A 21495-nucleotide genomic window follows, 5' to 3' on the forward strand; every position below is an offset into this window, starting at 1 on the left:
ACTTAGCAAATGTTTAGCAAGTGTCTATCATGTACCAAGCCGTCAAATATTTGAGTTTTCTTTTTGAAAAACAGACTTGATTCACTTTATTCTTCTTGTATAAAACTATGTGGTGGCCACACAGAGCCTGCGTCCTCTGCACGGAGTATGGGTCTCTACAAGATGGTCAGTGAACTCCTGACAGGGAGACTTGGTGAACATGTCTCCTTCCAGAGGTCGGGGGTGAGACAGCAGCAGGTCTTGGAGATGGCATCAAAGGCGGCCTTGGCAAAGTCGCCCAGGGTGGCAGGGCACTCCCTGCCTAAGGTGTAGCAGTCCTCGATACCATCCATGAGCCGCAGCTTCTTGGGTCCACTGCCCTGGTGAAGGGGATGAGGCCACCAGCACAGAGCCACAGTGGCCAGTCACCTTGCACGGGACAGTGTGGGGCTTGCCACTCTTGTTCCCTCAGGAGCCCTGCTGTATCAGGACTGCGGGCAGACGGGCCAGCATCATGGCCACACCCATTGCAGTGGCTATTCCCTTGGAGCCTTTGATACCCAGAACAACATGTCCACTGTAATTTCCAATGGTGACAAATGCCTTGAGCCTGATCTGCTGGCCAGCATGAGTCTGCTTTCACATGGACATAATCTTCAAAACGTTATCCTTGAGGGGCGCCCCCAGGGATAAAAACCAAGAATCTCAGCTTCCCTGATGGGCAGGCAGAAGTGACAGATCTCCTCCAGGGACCTGATCGCGTCTTTGACCAGGCGGCCCGCTCACTGAAGGGCATCCATTCCTTGTCTTTGGACTGGCCTCCACGTGCTCTGCGGCCTCGACCCCCACTCAGACAGAAGCCACAGAGGCCTCCACCAGGGTGCCCGGGGGTCTCTCCCTGTCACAGCCCTGGTGCCATCTGCCATGCGGTGTTTCCTCAGAGAAGACCAATCTCTGGGTCTTTATTCCTTTTCCTAACTCTCATTATACTTCTCAGAATTCACTGTCAGGGTTTCCCTACTGTACAACTTTTCTAAATTTGCTGCCTTGGTTCTCTATATAATTATTTACAACTTTATCGCTAAAACCTCCAGTGACTTTTTTAAAAAGCTTCATCCAATTCCATGAATAAGAGTCTTTCCAACTTTAGGAGACAGGATCCTGAATACCCACCTTTCCCATTCTTTGCTGCAACTGCATTCCCAACATTGTTTTTTGTATTTTGTTGGGTTTTTGTTTTTGTTCTTTGTATTTTGTTGTTTTTATCACCCTTGTGACTTCAGTGATGTGAATACTCTCATATTTATGCGTCCTTCCTAAACCCTACTGGACTTGGACAATACTAGGGAAGCAGAGGAGTGGTTGTAGCTAACAGGGGACATTAGAACCAGACAGGTATGGGTTTGAATCCGGCTGCCACTTATTAGTATGACTTGGGACAGTTATATCACTAAGCCCCAGTTACCTTGTCCATAAAGCAGGGATATAAATCCTATCTTACAAGGTTGTCATAGGATTATAGGTGATAATATATATAAAGTATTTAGCACGTGTCTGGCACACTATAAACAATCAATAAACAGTGATTCTAATAACAATGATATCTACTATCATTATCTCATTTGTAGGCTCTTAAAATCACCCACTTAGACCTGATATCAATACAAAATACACTGTTCATTAGCAAGTATTAAATTGTCTCAAACTTATATACAAAGTAAATTAGAATTTCTGGGATGAGAAACAGACATTTCACTTGTATGCTCTTCTATAATACATTTCCAATTCCTGTTAGTCCCTAAAACTTGCTCTCTTTCTTCTACAGTATCATGTTCTCCTAAAGTAAAAATAAGAGCCAAAGAACACACAGCAGCAAGCCTGACCCCAAAACAGGGACGAAGGTAAACATAACTATATTCAAACATTCCCTTCCATTTTCTTACATTCTGGATGAAACTCTTTTCTTTGAGGTGGGGGTAGATTTTGCCTATTAGACTATGAGCTCTTGGAAGACAGCGAGAGCACAGCACCTGGCAATTAATAAGTACAGTCTACTTCTGGCTGCCCTGGTCTAATATCAGCGCTATTCCCCTGTCATGAGACCCATCAAAAATCTGGCCTCACAACATTCTTCCCTTGTCTCTCAAGATCTGTCTTAAGAATCAATTATCATACCTTCCGATTTTCATCCTTTTCCAAGTGCATATAGTAAGTAGGGAAGAGACCCCGATCCATGCCTTTTCTATCCCTGGTTATTCGACACTTTACTGTGATGCCTCGAGGGGCAGGACTATAAGCAAAGTCCTCTAAATTCTCTACTTCTCCCAGCTGGTTATTAGGTTGTTGGGCTGCAGTACCGGAAGCTCCAGGATCCTGAAACAATAGTCACACATGAGCAATGGGGGCGAGAGGGGGTTGGGTCAGAACCCTCATATTCTCTTTGAGAAACACTTAATGGATAAAATAACTTACTGATTTAACCCTATGTCTTCAGTCTTCTGACAAAATAAGGGGAAACTCTGAGAAGTTAAATAAGCATATGAACATTGGGAATAATGAAGGCACTAAGAACAAAAATGGGATAGTTTCACAACAGCTGGATTGAGACACAAGAAATTAAGAGTCACGCACTTTAAATTGGAGCTTAAATCTTTTGAAGCAACCTCATTCAGTAATGGTATTTAAATGCTGAAGATATACTTGGGAAATAGTTACATTAACTCCAAAGGAAGACGTTTCAGAACTACATACTATGGTTGATTTCTGGCTGGAGGTAGAATCGGGTTTCTCTGCCTCTGAATGTGGTGAATGAGATCTTGATTTTTTTCCTTCTTCTTCCTCTCCATCAGTCTCCTCCTCATCAAAGTTCAAACTACCTGAGATACCTGGCAGCGAAGGAAAAACTGTCAACAAACCTTATTTAAAAAAGAAATCTTTGAACCAAAGAGAATTTTAATTTTCTTGCTTAAAACATGCCAAGCTATTCTTACTTAAAACACAGTTATTTTGTCCAAATTTTGACAATTCTTTCTTCATAATCTCACTCAGATACATCCTATTTTCCTGTCCCACTGCTGCCGCTGTAATTTAGCTCTTTAAAACATTAGGTATACGGGAAAAAGTATTTGCAAATCACGTCTGATAAAGGATTAATATATGAAGACCCGTACAACTCAACAACAACAAAACAAACAACCCAATGCAAAAATGGGTAAAGGCTTGAATAAACATTTCTCCAAAGATTAAGCACATGGAAAGACGCTCAACATCACTAGTCATTAGGGAAATCCAAGTCAAAATCACAATGAGAGACCACTTCACAAGTATTGGGATGGCTGTTATCAAAAAAACCACACAGAAAACAGAAAGCACTGTTGGTGAGGACCTGGAGAAACTAGAACCCTTGTGCATCACTGGTGGCAATGTAAAACTGTGCAGCCACTGTGGAAAACAGTATGGTGGTTCCTAAAAAAATTAAATATGGAACTACCATATGATTCAGCAATTCCACTTCTGGGGATATACCCAAAAGAAAGCAGAGACCCTAACAGATACATGGATACCTATATTCATAGCAGCTTTATTCACAATAGCCAAAAGGTGGAGACAACCTAAATATCTATCCACCGATGAACCGATGAACAAATTGTGGTGTACACATACAATGGAATATCATTCAGCCTTAAAAAGGAATGCAATTCTGATTCATGCCACAACATGGATGAATCGTGAAGACATTACGCTCAGTGAAACAAGCCAGACACAAAAGGACAAATACTGTACGACTCCACTTCTTACCTAGACTCCATGAGGTACCTAGAATAGTCATATTCATAGAGAAAGTAGCATGGTGCTTGGCAGGGGCTGAGAAGAGGGGTAAATGGGGAGTTACTGTTCAATGAGTACAGATTTTATTTGGGGATAATGAAAAAAGTTCTGGAGATAGGTAGTGGTGATAGTTGCACAACAATGTGAATGTATTTAATGCCACAAAACTGTACACTTAAAAATGTTTCAAGTGGTAAATTTTATGTTATGTATTTTTACCACAATAAAAAAAATCAATGATCCATTGTTCTCTGTATCAGTCACCTTTTTTCCCTACATTTTGTTCATTTTTAGTCTAACTAATTCGAATTGGGAATATCTGAAATGCTACTACCTTGGATTTATGAAGCACCTCTTATAGAAAATTAAAAACTATTTGATTAAAAACTATTTTTTCATTTTATCCTCATATTTGTATGAGTTTGAGGAGGAGATACTGGTAGTCTTTTGTTTCTTATTTGTTTATGGGACATATCTGGAGAGGAACACACATAGAATAAAGTGTGATGCGTGTTAGAAAGGAAGTATAGCACTCATATTTACATGTGAGAGTCATTTGCCCAAGAGCAAGAGGCAGAGCTAAGACTGAAACTAAAGCCCTTTTTTCCTTAGTCTGTAGGGTGACATTATACCCCAAATAATAGTTAAAGTAGCTCCCAAATCATGAATTTATAAGTAGAATTAACAACAAGCAGTGTGGCTTTTTTCTCCAAACCGTTTCCTGCCCACATTCAACCATCTCAGAAGAGGGACAGTGACGATCTATTTTTACACAGTTAACAAAATTGGTGTTAGCTTTTCTCAAGGGCACCAAATGACAAGGCAAAGGCCAATAGAAAATCTCAAGTGAAAACACGTCTCCACACAAAAACTTATACATGAATGTTCACAACAACATCATTCATACTAGCCAGAAGTGGAAGCAACCCCGATGTCCATCAACTGATGAAAAGATAAAATATGGTATATCTACAGAACGTAATGTTATTCAACAATAAAAGGAATGCAGCACTGACCCATGTTACAACATGGATGACCCTTGAAAACATTACGCTAAGTGAAAGAAGCCAGTCGTAATGGACCACATACTATATGATTCTGTTTGTATGAAATACCAGGAATAGGGCAATCCACAGATGGAAGGAAAGGAGATGTGAAGTTGCTGGGATTGGGGGTGCTGGTGGAGAGAAATGGGAAGTGATTACTAACAGGTATGAGGTCATGAAAAATTTGGGGGTCATGAAATATTGTAAAACTGACTGATGATGGTTGCAGACCTCTGCAGATATACTAAACACCAATGAATTGTTTATTTTAAATAGGTGAATTGTATGGTATGTGAATTATAGCTCAATAAAGCTACTATAAAATAATTCTTTAGTTTGTAAAGGACATTTTTTCTTTTGTTTTCTAAAATATTAACCTTTTTTGGTAGCAAAATGGCATGAAACTCTTGGGATCTCAGTACCATATGGGAATCTTCACTTAACACTATGTTTCCAAATACCATTTTTATACCAAGAACTCAGTTTACGTGAGTATGTGTCTTCAGATGGAGAGCAAAGATTTCTCCCAAGCTTCCAAGACAAGCCAATTGGACCCACTTAAGGGTTATAATCTGCCAAACTGACACCTCTTAAAACTTAATTGAGAGAGAGCACTGAATGGGCTTTAAGTAAGAAGCAACCTGTTGAAACATGAAAGGCATTAATGCATCTGGCATAGAAAGGCCAGGCCTGAGAAAGAATACAGCAGTCACTTAGTAAGGCAGTTGTAAAAGGGGACACCTTGGTGTGTACAGTAAGGGATCAAGAACTAGACTAAGAATCAGAAAGTCTAGGTCTGCCATTATTTAGCTGGGTGACTTAGGGTAAGTAAATTAGCTTTTGGTTAAACTGAAAGTTGTCTTTGCTTTTTCTTTTGTTGTCAATAACAGTGGCAGTAAAGTGATATGGAAGTACCAAGATCACATTCTCATTACAGTCGGGAAACTGGCAGAGAACAGTTAGGGGTCTTTGCCCTTTCCCAGCCAGATGTGGGAAACTGGATGCACAAACCAAGCAAGCTGGCTCCAGAGCTAGGCTCCAACCCACCTCCCTCCACAGCCTCGGCCACACCCTACACTCTGGTCATTGGTCCCAGTCTGCACACCTGACACCTCTGCACATGTTATTTCTTCTGCCCAAGTTTGCCACCTGACTACCAGTGTGATCTAGGACAAATGACTCAGCCTCTCTCTGAGAACTAATTTTCATATATGTAAAACGGAGAAACTAATATGTATAAACCCCTCAAAGTACTGTTATAGATATTAATTGAAATCACATATGCCAAATGCCTGACATACAAAAGACATTCAAAATGTCAGAGTCCAGCTGCTTCCACACGTGACACTAGTACACAGGACATGCATCTTTCATGGCTCAGCTTAATCATCATTCTCCTTTTTTTTTTTTAAACTTTTTATAAATTTATTTTAAGTGTGCTTTTCTAGGACCCATCAGCTCCAAGTCAAGTAGTTGTTTCAATCTAGTTGTGGAGGGCACAGCTCACAGCGGCCCATATGGGGATCGAACCAGCAACCTTGTTGTTAAGAGCACCGTGCTCTAACCAACTAAACCATCCATCCGGCCGCCCCCCCATCATCACCTCCTTTTGATGCCTTTCTTTCTTGTCCCTTTTTCATTGCCCTGTTAGTGAATTCTATTTCTCCTGTTTTCTACTCTTGCATACACCACATTATAACTCTAGGACAGGCCATCAGCCAAACCACCTACTAATTCGTTTTCCTGCTTCCAGACTTGCCCAACTTCCAATTCATTCTTTATGGTGCAGAATAATTTTTCTATAGCCCAAGTCTGATGACATCATATCTCAGCTTAAAATCCCTCATCAGCTCCTATTACTCTTCAGATAAAAGTCCAAATTCCTAATATGGCCTATAATGTCCTATATAATTGAGAAAAGAGCCCACTTACCTCTCCAAGCTCATCTCTCTATATTCCCCTTCCAAACCGTAGCACATCCTACTCTCAGCTCCAGCCATTCAGAACTGGCCAGCTCTTCTTCCTGCATCATGCTCTAGCTTAGATATCACTTTTCTCTGGAAAGCTTTCCCAACCTTCAACTCCGGGCTAAGCAACCTTCTCGATGTTCTCTTGGCTATGTAAGTGCATGAAACCTCAATTTAAGCATTGAGCCTCAATCCGAATAAACGCTCCAGGACGGCAGGAACCTTATTTACTATCGTATCCTAAGTGCCTAGAACAATGCCTAATATATAGTATATACTCAGTACATATTTTCTAAACGAATGAATATGAGGTGTGATAAAAAATATGTTGAATGTTTAGGTTTTTAAAAAATTATAGTAAAAGAAACATTGCCATTAATCCCCCTTGCTTCAAACACATTTACCCCATCGTACTTGCCACTTTCTGAAGCAGTTTTGGAAATCTTCTTTTGTGAGTGTCTTTAGTTGTGCTGTTGTGGCTGCCTCGATATCCTGAATCATTCTGACTTTGGGAAAGAGCCAGAAGTCGCACGGTGCCAGATTCAATGAATAGGTAGATGAGGACACACGTAATGTTTTTATTTGAAATTGCTGTACCAGAAGCGATGTGTGACATGAAGTGTTGTCACGATAGAGGATGATTTATGGCACACTTTATAACACACCTTCTCTCAACTGTAGCTCACATCCGACTAACTGCACCGAATAAGGTGAAACTTGTCACACACTGTTACTGAGGTTTGATGCGCCGCTTCCCATGTGGAAGATCCCTGCCTTTCCGTTGAATGGCACTCGGCAACTGTATTCACTCTATTTTTTTAATCACACCTCATATATGCATGTGTTTGAATGCACATCTAGTCTAACATTCTGTGGTACAATCTCCTGATTCATAAAGCCCAGCACCTAGCAATGCCTACCTATTACAAAGCAGGCAGCTGATAGATATTTATTCATCATTGGGCTTCAGTCTTCTCATCTGAAAAGGAGACAATCAATTTCTTCTCCTCTAAAGTTATTTTTCTAAGAAGGAATAAAAAGACTAAAAGGAACCTCTGAAATATATAGGAACATGTATGGAAATGGTAACTCCAATTGGCAGAAAGCAGACTACAGTGGAAAACGTATTAGCTTAAGTATGTTTTGATCCAGTTTGTGTTCCCATTAAGCTGGCTACTTATCTTCCCCTTACCATTAGATCAATATGAAACTGTGAAATGGAGGCAGAGTGGCAACATTGTCAAAGGAAGAGAGTAGGAACTAAAAATATCAAAAAGAAAGAAATAGTCAAATATATAGTAGCTAATCTGCTGATATTTTACATTTGATTCATTTTATGTTTGACTTATTTTTCTAAAGCAACAGGATAGATACTATTGTTGACAATAACCAATTCTCAGATGTCAAAGATGCCTAATACTGTCACCTCAGTAAAGCCCTAAGCCACATTATATGCAATTTTGAGTCATCTGGATTACTAACCAACGATGCAAACGACAGTAAAGGAAAAGATTATAAATGACTAAGATGATTAAATGCCTGAAGATTATGACCAACACTCACCGTGTTTTTGGAGAATTTCTTGAAGATCTGGCTTGGAAGCAGTGTCCAAATTGCTTTCCCCGTCAACACTTCCTTCCGTATCCTCTTCTGTAGCAGAAGAGCCAACTGAGATAACATGAAGTTTGCTTTCTGAATCTTGAGCATCTGGCTTCAGGAAAGCAGCTGGGCCGTCGATACCTATGGGCCGAAAGAAAAGGAAAAAGAGAAAGTGTAACCTACCACTTAGCTACGTGGGTTTGATGTATATGATGAGAATTAAGAAGCCCCAAAGCATTTCACTTCTCTTTCCTTAACATCCACGGGGACATTTGTCAACAGAGTAATCCAGGACCGGTGTTCATTTTATTAATGTGCTCTGACTCTTACTTAAATAAAATGTACTTGATATTGTCTTTAGAAACTTAAGAACGAGACTATGAAAACAAAGCAGGTCCTCCAAAATTCAAATCCTGTCCAAGCCAATAGCTCCGGGGGATGAATTTAGAGGCTCTTCACCCTATTCCTCCTTCTACCCCTCATCGTCTCAGATGATCCTTTCAGTCCTATCTATTGGAAGAATGGATGCTCTCTACCTACTCCTGGCTTCAAGATTAACTCTTCCACGATGTAACAATCAAGACTACAAGCTTCTGGGCCAGCCTGCTGGCTCGGGCGGTTGGAGTTCTGTGCTCCTAACTCCGAAGGCTGCCGGTTCGATTCCCATGGGCCAGTGGGCTCTCAACCACGAGGTTGCCGGTTTGACCCCTCGACTCCCGCAAGGGATGGTGGGCTGTGCCCCCTGCAATTAAAATTGAACACGGCACCTTGAGCTGAGCTGCCTACAGGATGGCTCAGCTGGTTGGAGCACGGACTCTCAACCACAAAGTTGCCAGTTCGATTCCTCGTCCCGGAAGGGATGGTGGACAGCATCCCCTGCAACTAAAATTGAACATGGCACCTTGAGCTGAGCTGCCGCTGAGCTCCCAGATGGCTCAGTTGGTTGCAGCGCATCCTCTCAACCACAAGGTTGCTGGTTTCAACTCCCGCAAGAGGTTTGTAGTTGGGCTGCGCCCCCTGCAACTAGCAACGGGCAACTGGACCTGGAGCTGAGCTGCACCCTCCACAACTAAGACTGAAAGGACAACTGGAAGCTGAACAGCACCCTTCACAACTAAGATTGAAAGGACAACAAGTTGACTTGGGAAAAGTCCTGGAAGTACACACTGTTCCCCAATACAGTCCTGTTCCCCTTCCCCAATGAAAACCTTAAAAAAAAACACAAAACAAACAAACAAAAAAAACTACAAGCTCCTCAAATAGGCTATTCTGGACTAATTCATTTGGCATCTAAAACAACAGTTTTAGGATGGACATAAAATTTAAGGCATCTTCTACTGATTAGACCATTGCTTTTATTATAAGTCAAAGACCCAGAATTTGGTTATAATAATTTATGAAGGTAGCCTAGTAATGATGCCATTATTGTTTCTTTGGTCCATCTATGATGCCTCCTGCTTTCTCTAAGGTTTGTAAAAACTGTACGCCAGCAGTCAGAGATGCTGCCTGAATACACACCCTGCAGGACGACATCGTTGTGAGGGGTCTGAGGTTCCACCAAAGGAGTCTGCTCCTCACTAGCTCTTGGCTTTAATCGGCGTAGCCTGGCTTCTGGATTGGGCTGCACCATGAGTGGCTCCAGGCGCTTTTTTCTCTGCCTCTTCTCCAGCAATGCTCTCTAGGAAAATATTGTGATATTATAGCCAGGAGAGTTATGACCAGTCCTAGTTACCTGTTACATTTACAGTGTTTCATTGATCTTTACAAAACCTCTTGTAAATTAATTTTCCCACTTAAATGAGAAAATTGAGGCCCACATAGGTGTGAGGATTCATTCATTTCATTTAATAAATACTTAATGGATCTATAGATAGATAGATAGATAGATAGATAGATAGATAGATTGATAGATAGATAGATACAAATGCATTCCTACCCAAGCTGAGACCATGATCCAAGTCTATTTAATACATATAGTAATTATGATACTATTATCAATGCACGATCAGAAGTTTAAACTATGTAAACATATATGCACAGGGGAGAAGATAAAGGAACATAAAAAACCATATTCTTTAGGTGGCAGAATATGAATGATTATTTTCCTTGTTCTGGTTTTCTACATTTTTAAATTTTTCTTTTGTAATTGAAAGAAAAAATAAAACTTATTATCTTCTCAACCCCAAATATTTTCATGTTTTAATTAGCAAAAGAGCAATAAGCTTTGCTTTCTTGCCCCTTTTTACATATTTAGAAATCAAACAAATTAGGGGCAAGGGCAAGAAGGAAGAAAAGTAGCAATTGGAACATTCAAAATAGAAAGCAATCAACTCCAAGGATAAAACCAAGATATAGAATACGGCAGCAAGAAAAGTCAGGTAAAAAAGCACGAGAGACTATGAGAAAAAAATCCAACAAGATAGAAAGGAAGGTACTAACAGATTTTTTTCCACATTATATATTTTTTATTAGTTTTAGGTGTACAAAGCAACATAATAGTTAGACATTTAAACCCCTCATAAAGTGATAACCCACCCCCAAGCTACTCCCCCTCTGACATCGTATACAGCTGTTACAATACCATCGACTATCTTCCCTATGCTGTACTCCACATCCCGCGACTATATACACCTATATATGTAGTTATGGTGGACATTCACTATTACTCTACTTCAGCTTCAGGTGCACAGCACAGTGGTCAGGCATCTACACCGTCTATGACGTGATCTCCTGATAAGTCCTGTGCCCATCTGGCACCTTACATGATCTTTACAACACTGTTGATTCTATTCCCCACACTATTAATAGTATTAACTATCAATTTATATTTCTTAATGCCTTCACCTTTTTCACCCTGCCCCCAACCCCATTCCCATCTATCACCCTGATAGATCTAGTACCTATCTGGGACCATATATAGTTATTACCATATTATTCACTATAGTCCTTATGCTGTACCCTACATCCCCATGACTACTGTATAGCAACCAACTTCTTAATCCCTTCCCCTTTCACCCATCCTTAACCGCCCTCCCATCTTAAAGAAGTCCCTCTAAGAGTCTTTGTAATATTGGTTTAGTGGTGATGAACTCCTTCAGCTTTTTCTCGTCTGGGAAGCTCCTTATCTGTCCTTCAATTCTAAATTATAGATTTGCTAGGAGAGTAATATTGGTTGTAGGTCGCTGCTTTTTATCACTTGGAATATTTCCTGCCACTCCCTTCTTGCCTGCAAAGTTTCTGTTGAGAAATCAGCTGACAGTTTTATGGGGGCTCCCTTGTAAGTAACTAACTTCTTTTCTCTTGCTGCTCTTAAGATTCTCTCTGTCTTTAACCTTCAGCATTTTAATTATGATGTGCCTTGGTGTTGGCCTCTTTGGATTTATCTTGTTTGGGACTCTGTGCTTCCTGGGCTTGTATGTCTATTTCCTTCACCAGGTTAGGGAAGTTTTCTGTCATTATTTCTTCAGATAGGTTTTCAATTTCTTGCTCTCTCTCTCTTCTCCTTCTGGTACCCTTATAATGTGAATGTTGGTATGCTTGATGTTGTCCCGGAGGTCCCTTAAACTCTCCTCAATTTTTTGGATTCTTTTTTCTTTTTGCTGTTCTGGTTGGGTGTTTTCTGCTACCTTATCTTCTACATCGCTGGTTGGATCCTCTGCTTAATCTAATCTACTGTTGATTCCCTGTAATACGAGTTCTGAAAATTAAGTTTGCGAACTCATCCTAGAAAAGTGCTACACACCTCATTGCTGAGTATCACTACGGTCACCTTCGAAGTCCTCCACTTGGGAAGCTCTGCACCAACGCCAGTGCCTAGTCCACCCTTCAAGGCAATTCTGGAACTCTTTCTCTGCAATGGCCATCAGAACTATCATTGTATTACCCTTGATGTCCTGAATGTCACCAAAATGTCTTCCTTTCAATATTTCCTTGATCTTCGTGTAAAGAAATAAGTCATTGGGGTCCAGATCAGGTGAGCAGGGAGGGTGTTCCAATACAATTATTTGTTTACTGGCTAAAAACTCCCTCATAGACAGTGTCATGCAAGCTGGTGCATTGTCGTGATGCAAAGCCATGAATTGTTGGAGAAAAGTTCAGGTCATTTTTATCTTAACTTTTTCACACAGGCTTTTCAGCACTTCCAAATAGTAAACTTGGTTAACTGTTTGTCCAACTGGTACTAATTCATAATGAATAATCTCTCTGATATCAAAACATCGTTTTGACTCTTGATTTGGACTGGCGGAACTTTTTTGGTAGTGAATTGGCTGTCTTCCATCGTGCACTTCGATGTTTTGTTTCAGGGTCGTATTGGTACACCCATGTTTCATCACCAGTGATAACACGGCCCAAAACATCATCTTGCCTCTCCAAAATGTCTTGACAAATGTCAACTCTCCTTTGCTTTTGTTCATCAGTGAGCTCCTTCAAAACCATTTTTGCACACACGTTTCTGGTGCCAAGATTTTCAGTTAAGATTTTCCTGTTTCTCTATCGACATTTACTTGGTCTGCTATGCTTCTCAAAGTCAGTTGACGATCTCGATGCACAATTTGACAAATTTTTGCAACATTTTCATCAGTTCTGCTTGTTACTGGCTGCCCTGACCTCTCTTCATCAGTAACTTGTTCTCTACCCTCAGAAAAATGTTTAATCCACTTGTACACTGCTGTTTTCTTCATGGCATTATCCCCATAAACTTGGACTAACATGTCCCTGATTTCACTTCCACTCTTGGCAAGTTTAAGAAGAAATTCAATGTTTGTTTGTTGCTCTAATTCAAGCTCATTCTTTTAACAGCACACAAAAACATGCAACAATAATAATGAATGTTACTCAGCAAGACACTGCCACACGTCAACACAAACACAGCTGTAAGATACTGATTTACCAAGGTTATGAAACCTTACTGAGCTGTATGTACAGTGCTGACAATGTAAGCGCATGGTGGCAAGTTCACAAACTTAATTGTCAGACCTTGTATATTCTTCATTTCCATTACTGTAACTTTTATTTCTAAGTGTTTCTTTTTCATGTTCTCCATTTCCCTGTTTTTAAAATATTTTTATTGGGGAATACTGGGGAACAGTGTGTTTCTCCAGGGGCCATCAGCTCCAAGTCGTTGTCCTTCAATGTAGTTGTGGAGGGCGCAGCTCAGCTCCAAGTCCAGTTGCCATTTTCATTCTTTAGTTGCAGGGGGTGCAGCCCACCATCCCATGCAGGAATTGAACTAGCAACCGTATTGTTGAGAGCTCCAGCTCTAACCAACTGAGCCATCGGGCCGCCTCTCCATCTCCATCTTTATGCTTCCTATCTCTCTGTTGAAGGTCTCCCAGAGATCACTGACCATTCTTATAACCAGTGTTTGGAACTCTGCATCTGATAGATTGCTTATCTCCATTTTGTTTAGTTCTTTTTCTGGAGCTTTGTTCTGTTCTTTTATTTGGGACATGTTTCTTTGTCTCCCCACTTTGGCTGCCTCCCTGTGTTTGTTTCTATGTATTAGGTAGGGCTGCTATGTCTTCTGGTCTTAGTAGTGTGGCCTTATGTAGTAGGTGTGCTGTGGGGTTCAGTGGCGCAGTCTTTCTGGTCATCTGAGCCATGCACTCCAGGTGTGTCCGCTGTGTGGGTTGTGTGTGCCCTCCTCTTGTAGTTGAGCCTTGGTTGATAATTGCACATCACTGTGAAGAAGGACCAACCCTGGGCTCACTGGTTGTGAGGACTGGCCTTGACTACAGTGGAAAAGTTATTGTGCAGGGGCTGACCCTACAGAGCAGGACCTGCCTCAAGAGGACTCTGGTGCCTACCCAATATGCCCCTTAGGTGTGTCGTCCTTGGAGGCGGCTGGGTGATGCTCCAGCTCGTTTTGAAGCTGGCTACTGGGGGTGCCAGCCCCAGGACCACCTTGGAGAGGACCTTTTGTAGGTCAAGTTCAGCCACAGCCCTTCCCCCACCCAAGGCCACCCGGGAGGAGCCACAAAGAAATCTGCAGGTGGCTGCTGCCTGTGCTATGCTTGGAAGTGCCTTGAAATGCCAAGCTGTGAACCAAGGCCGGCTGCCGCTAGTGCTGGCTTAGGGCTGCTCAGCTAGAGGTACAGGATATGCTCAAGCCAGACGCTGCTTGTCTGGGTTCCGAGAACCTTTGAGAGACCCTTCAGCATGAGCTAAGGCAGAAAGTTTGTATGAAAAAGCCACTGGAAGTGGCTTGGGTATGTCTCGAATCGCTAGGGCACAGTGTCCCCCCACAGCCTAAATACCCCTCCAGATCTTTAATGGTCACACGCATCTCTGCTCCTTCTACCAGTCTGGAGGTGGCTTCTTCTGCAAGTCCTTTGTTAAAGGTCTTCAGTTGAGCAGGATTTTAGGCGATTCTCAATAATGTAGATTAGCTGTAATTTTGATGTGGTCGTGAAAGAATGTAAGGACAAGGACAGTGTTTACCTACTGCACCATCTTGGTATCGCCAGATATACTATTTTTAAGCTTTGGCAAATAAGAGCTTATAATATAGAACTTATTATGGATCTGGAATATCTCAGAATAGGAAAATACCAAGTCCCAAGCTAAAAAATTAAGCCATGATTTAAAAGTAAAGATATTATACCCTACTTTACTGTTTCCTAGACAAAAAGCCATCTATTTACTTTTTTCCATTAATATTGCTTTTAAAAAGTTCCACTAACAAGAAGAGTTACTCCAAGAGGTAAGACTATGGGTAGAAAAGGAAATGTGCTTTTCTTGAACTGGACTGATGAAAGCTCACAGATAAATTCAGAAGACAAAGAAGAAATAGAACTATTTTTATCCTCTCACCTTTGTTTACAGTAGGTCCTCGAACATCGTTTCATTCAATATCATTTCGTTATAATGTTGATGGGATACATAGCAATTTTACTCGTTTATATAAAGAGTAAAAATAGTATGGCAAAAATAGTTTTGCTATACATTGCTTCACTTTAAGTCACAGAACCTATCAACAACATTAAATGAGAACTTACTGTATTAGGAAAAAGACTGGGGAGCTAAGATAATGTGCCAAAAATGGACTTACCATCAAGAATAAAGAGAGAACTTAGAGCAAGTTGGGAAGGAATCATTGGGGTTTTTGAGATTATTTTGAGATTCATGAATTAATGTGAATAGATAGAACTTAATGTACTAGGGACACTAAATACACAGGAGAATATAATGAGGTCCTCCCCACAGAACTTGCTGATAAGGTTCTTCTAGAAACTAAGAAGTCTTGTATAATGGGTAAGAAGTAACCTGTATGAAGTAACCTGTATGAAGAGATGGTAAATATGAAGTATAAAGACACGAGAAACTGCCACATCTTATCTACATGGCCACAGATATTTAGTTTCATAGTCTCATAACTGTGAAACAATTGATGAAACAAAAACACAAGCTACAGCCAGTCCATTTTATTAACATATGTGAAGAAAAAACATTCTGGGGCCGGCCCGGTGGCTCAGGCAGTTAGAGCTCCGTGCTCCTAACTCCGAAGGCTGCCGGTTCGATTCCCACATGGGCCAGTGGGCTCTCAATCACAAGGTTGCCAGTTCAATTCTTTGAGTCCCCCTAGGGATGGTGGGCTCCGCCCCCTGCAACTAAGATTGAACACGGCACCTTGAGCTGAGCTGCCTCCCGGATGGCTCAGTTGGTTGGAGTCCGTTCTCTCCACCACAAGGTTGCTGGTTTCAACTCCCACAAGGGATGGCGGGCTGCGCCCCCTGCAACTAGAAATGGCAACTGGACCTGGAGCTGAGCTGCGTCCTCCACAACTAAGACTGAAAGGACAACAACTTGAAGCTGAATGGCACCCTTCACAACTAAGATTGAAAGGACAACAACTTGACGTGGAAAAAAGTCCTGGAAGTGCACACTGTTCCCCAGTAAAGTCCTGTTCCCCTTCCCCAATAAAATCTTTAAAAAAAAAAAGAAAAAGATAAAGAAAAAACATTCTGTAGAAAAGGAGTATTCTGCTTGGGATCTAGAAAAGGGGAACCAAAGAGCTAGAACCTGACAGAGTTTATCCAGCCCGTCCAAGACAGGAAATGCTGAACCTGGTAGACAAGAGCATTCTGTTTACTCAGGGATCTTACTCCCTTTGAGCACAAAAACGTCTATCAGGCTTGTTCAGGGTGATTGGTAAGCAAGATGAAATATCCCTCAGCACTATCTAATTTTGTTTCCTCTGATTCCTTGCTTACCGATCACACTTCTAATTTTCAATTTAACTTCTTACACATCATATTCCAAAGAACATAGAATTACATAGAGACGAATGCATGATGGAAGAGTTAAGAGTTCTCATTGTAAATTAATGAACTGACATCTGGTCTCGTAACAGACTATTGTGAGTTAGACTAGTGTGGCTTGTGCCAAAGGATAATTCTGCTTGCGGTCTAGAAGAGGGGAGCCAAAGAGCTAGACGTCACATGTTACATCTAGGCTCACTGACAAAACCACGTTCTCAGACCTGTAAAGGCCAACCAGATTCTTGGCCACGACGATCTGGTGAAGCCTTTCTCTATCACCTTCAGCACCAAACTCACTTTTATTGACAACTTCAGGGGGGAAAAAACTAGATTTAAACTTGACACATGGGCAAACTGCAATTTGGTGAAAACTGTCACCTGATTTAACTGTCACATAATATGGACAGGGGAGAAAAGAGGTGCTAATTAAATTTCAATGTAACAATGTCTACTCATATTTCATTTATGTTGTACCTTCCCTAAAAGCTAAGAGTGCTTTAAATGAGGCTGCATAAACAAAGGACTCCTTACGAACCTGGGGGACAGTCAGGGAAGTCAGGAAATGAACCAATGCCTTCACATGCAATTAAAATATGTGGCCTTCAGGGCTCTAAGTGCCACATACAATAAACCTTCCATTTCCCAATTTCCTTGAAATTGAACAATAAGTCAAAGAATCCATCTTCTGCAGAATCCTGTAATATGCCCTACTATCCTGAGGGCAAAATATCAAATGGAGGAAATAAAGGAGATTAGATGGGGGGAAGGGGGGTGTTTCCATCAAAGGGCTTAGTCCAATAAAATAATTAGATTTCCAGTCAAGATGGCAGAGTAGATAAACATTGTGCTTGCTCCTTCTCACAACCACATCAAAACTACAACTAAACTACAAAACCATCACTAAGAATTGCCTGAAGTCTAGCTGAACGGAAGTCCTATCACTAAGGTCATACTCAACACTGGTAGGAGGGACAGAGACGAGGAAAGGGCCTATGTGTGACGATTAAAAATCAGAAAGGATATCTTGGCTGCAGATGTCCCCCAGAGGAGCAAGGGGTCCCAGCCCCAACACCAGGTTCTCCAGCCCAGGGTTCCAGTGCAGGGAAGAGAAGTCCCCACAACTTCTGGTTGTGAGAACCAGCGGAGATCGTGGTTGAAAGAGACGGAGGGCGGCTGGAGTCCCAGGCGTTCTCAGGGACCACGCACAGACTTCCTAGCTCTGAGCTCCAGCGCTGGGGCAGCAGCTTGAAAGGTGCCAGGCACATTCAGGGAGGAACTTGTCTGGCTTCAGGACAAAGGCGAGAGGGGCAGCTTTCTCTGACAAAAATGCTGGCAGAATCCACTGTTTCTTTGTTAACTCCCCCCCCCAAGTGTGCAGATGCAGGCAGCCATCATATCTGAGTCTTCATCAACTTGGCTACCCTGACCTGATAATTCCCTGAGATCCTACCCCATCTAACGTTCGGGCCCACCCAAGCCCACTCTAGTGGTTTTTCCATACAAGTGACCTGTCTTGACTCATGCTGTGGACTTTCCTAAAATCTCTCAAAGGTTCACAAAACCCAAAGCAGCAGCATTTGGCTTTGGTGTGCCCCGTGCCTCTTGCTAAGCAACCCCAAGCCCCCAGCACTGGTGGCAGCCGGCCTTGGTTCACAGATGGCCTCTCGAGGCACCTCCAAGCCCAGCGCAGGTGACAACCATCTGTGCATTGCTTTGTGGCTCTTGTCAGGTGGCCCCAGGCTGAAGCTGACCTGCCGCGGGGCCCTGGGGCTGACACACTGGGTGGCCAGCTTCAGACAGAGCCAGAGCACCACTCGAGCGCCGCTGAGGATGACACACCCAGTGGGCAGACTGGGCAGGCACCAGAGCCCTGCTACAGTGAATCCTGCTCCATAGGGCCAACCCCTGCACAGCAGCTCCTCCACTGCCATCACGGCCAGTCCTCACAACCAATCAGCCCGAGAGTCAATCAGCAACCGAAATACGTCAGGAGGGCACAAACAGCCCACACAAGAGACACACCTGCAGCACCCAACTAGGTAACCAGGGAGACTGAGCCAAATAACTAACCTTCCTGGCACACAAAGTGAGATCATAAGAAGATAAAATGAAAAGTTGTAAATCAGACTTCTTAAAATACCAATTCAATGCACTGATCACTGCCTCTCAAAGAGTGGTGTGTAGAAATAGATGGGCAACCTGACCTCAAGGGACTATGTTGTACTTTAATCCTTTGTCCACCAGATGGCATAAATGTTTTCTACCTAATGTGTGTCCGTCTCGGAGTAACATCACTCCAAGAGTCTGAAAATCTTTACATTCTACAGCCAGCTATGGTGTCCACATATCCTGAAAATATGAGCACCCTAGTGAAACCAGTAAAAACAAAGGCAAAATATACTCCATGGGAAAGAACAGCTCTTCAATGAATGGTGGTGGGACAACTGGATATGCAAAAGAACGAAGCTGGACCCATATCTCACACCATATAGAAAAATTAACTCAGAACAGATCAGAGAAAGTGTAAAACTCTTAGAAGAAAAAATAAAAGCAAGTCTTTGTAACTTTGAGTAGACAATGGTTTCTTAGATATGACACCAAAAGTGTAAACAACGAAAGAAAAAGTAAATTAAAACTTGTGTTAAAAATGATACCATCAAGAAAATAAGAAGACAACCCACAAGGGGTGGTCGGTTAGCTCAGTTGGTTAGAGCGTGGTGCTGATAACACCAAAGTTGCCAATTTGATTCCCACATGGGCCACTGTGAGCTGCGCCCTCCAAAAAAAAAAAAAAAAAAAAAGAGGCAACCCACAGAATTGGAGAAAATATTTACAAATAATATTTCTGATAAGAAACTTGGGTCTAGACTATGTAAAGAACTCTTACAACTCAACAACAAAAAGACAATAACCCAATTTAAAAATAGCCAAAGGATTTGGATGGACATTTCTCCGAAGAGGACATACAAATGGTCACTAAGTACTTTAAAAAGTGCTCAACATCATTAGTCATTAGGGAAATGCAAATCAAGACTATAATAAGATATTGCTTCATGTTCACTAAAATGGCTATAATCAAAGACAGGCAATATTAAGTATCAGCAAGGATGTGGAGAAACTGGAAGCCTCATACATTGCTGATGGGAATGTAAAATAGTTCAGTGCCTTTGGAAAACAGTCTGGCAGTTCCTTCAAATGTTAAACATAGAGTTGCCATCTGACCCAGCAATCTCACTCCTATTACCCAAGGTATACTAGGTATACAGGGGTATACCTATACTTAGATCTGTTACCCAAGAGAAGTTAAAGCATCTCTACACAAAAACTTATACACAAATGTTCAAAGCAGCATTACCTGTAAGAGCCAAAAAGTAGAAACAACACAAATGTGCATCAATTGATGAATGGATAAAGAAAATGTGGTATGTGCACAAAATGGAATGAACATATGCTACAACATGGATAAGCCTTTTCAAATATGGGTGCATATTTATAGTATGTAAAGTATATCTCCACAAAGCTGTTCAAAACCACTGCCAGACAATCACAGCCAGAGTAAGCCATTGTCACTGGTGGGAGCACACTATATTCCTCAGATTGGTAAGCATACCCTGGACTGGGAGCCTCCTACCAAGACACTGGCTTCCCTCCACCTACCTGTATGCCAGCTCTCTCCAACTACCATACTCCAAGATCCTTTTTAACATTCTATTACTTTATCCAGCTTGATCTCACTTTAGAGATGAAATAACTGGGGCCCATATAGTCTGAGGATCTCATCTAAATTCACACAGCTAATTAGTGGCAGAGCTGGAAGTACTGGAACCAAAATCTTCTGATTCCCAGCTGTTTACCTCCTGAGCTGCCTTTCTTGCTTCAGGCTCGTATGTGTGGATATCCCCTTAGCCCTGCTGAGGAACCTCCTCCTTATGCACATGGTAGCATTTGGGGCTCGGACAGTATTCTCATACACTATTTAATGTCAAAATTTATACATCTTAATGCCAAAGAGATTTTTCTTGAATACAAAACAATCCAATAAAATTGTATGTCTTTATATTCGTTGACTGTCTCTGTAAAGATAAATTAGAAATCGGTGACAGCCTCTAGCAAAGAACTGAGCCAAGCGGGGGCGGGAAGGATTTTTGATCAAATACCTTTTTGTATTATTCGAATTTTTACTATATATTATTATTAAAAAAATTAAAAAAATATTTGCGCTATAAAAAGGCTCACAAAATTCCAACATTTATACTACATACATACCACACGTAGCATTCTCACTGAAAATAATAAAATTTATAAAATGTTTGGGCAATCTTCTTTAAAAATCCAGAAAATATATCTACATACAAAATTCAGAAACGACGCAAAACTCAAAAACGTACGTCTTCTATCCTGATTTGGTAGGTGACCATAGATTTCATTTAGTGTCAACAAGGGATGTACCGTTTAGCCTTATAAAACTAAATCAAACTCAGAGGTAAAGCTTTGTGGTTATTTCTCCTTAAACACAGTTTGCTATGCAATGGAATGTGAAAGTAAGGGCCGTCACAATTACCCTGATGTTTGTGGGAGGAATAAACATACACTCGTATATAAAATCATGATCCGAGGAAGATTAGTTTCTTCGTTGTATTTACTTTTTCCGGTATTAGCAAGAACTGTTGATTTCACAGCCCCCACCAATAAGACAGACGCATCAGCCTAGCTGGTTCCCCACTTAGAGGCAGCGCCTCCGCGGAGGGGGGGCAAAGGCAGCCATCTGTAATTGCTGGGAGTGTCTTGCAGTTTTTCTACTCTGCCATGAAAAAC

General features: G+C 41.5%; 1 protein-coding gene and 1 pseudogene across 2 annotated transcripts in view; both read right to left on the reverse strand.

Moving 5' to 3' along the window:
• The window catches only part of TULP3 (TUB like protein 3), a 51256-nt gene that overhangs the window by 6433 nt on the left and 23328 nt on the right, over positions 1 to 21495 (reverse strand). Inside the window, exons 3-6 of the mRNA XM_081060880.1 lie at positions 9938 to 10097; positions 8384 to 8560; positions 2731 to 2864; positions 2155 to 2352 (exon numbers count right to left, since the gene is read on the reverse strand). Of these exons, the coding sequence (XP_080917006.1) occupies positions 2155 to 2352; positions 2731 to 2864; positions 8384 to 8560; positions 9938 to 10097 (669 nt within the window). The remainder of the gene's footprint in view (positions 1 to 2154; positions 2353 to 2730; positions 2865 to 8383; positions 8561 to 9937; positions 10098 to 21495) is intronic.
• On the reverse strand, positions 106 to 1161 carry LOC308502570 (small ribosomal subunit protein uS5-like; annotated as a pseudogene). The gene is made up of 2 exons: positions 1153 to 1161; positions 106 to 612 (listed from the first exon to the last, which is right to left on the reverse strand). The product of its transcript is annotated as a small ribosomal subunit protein uS5-like (transcript).

This window comes from Rhinolophus hipposideros (assembly GCF_964194185.1).
Source record: "Rhinolophus hipposideros genome assembly, chromosome: 9".
Taxonomy (NCBI): Eukaryota; Metazoa; Chordata; class Mammalia; order Chiroptera; family Rhinolophidae; genus Rhinolophus; species Rhinolophus hipposideros.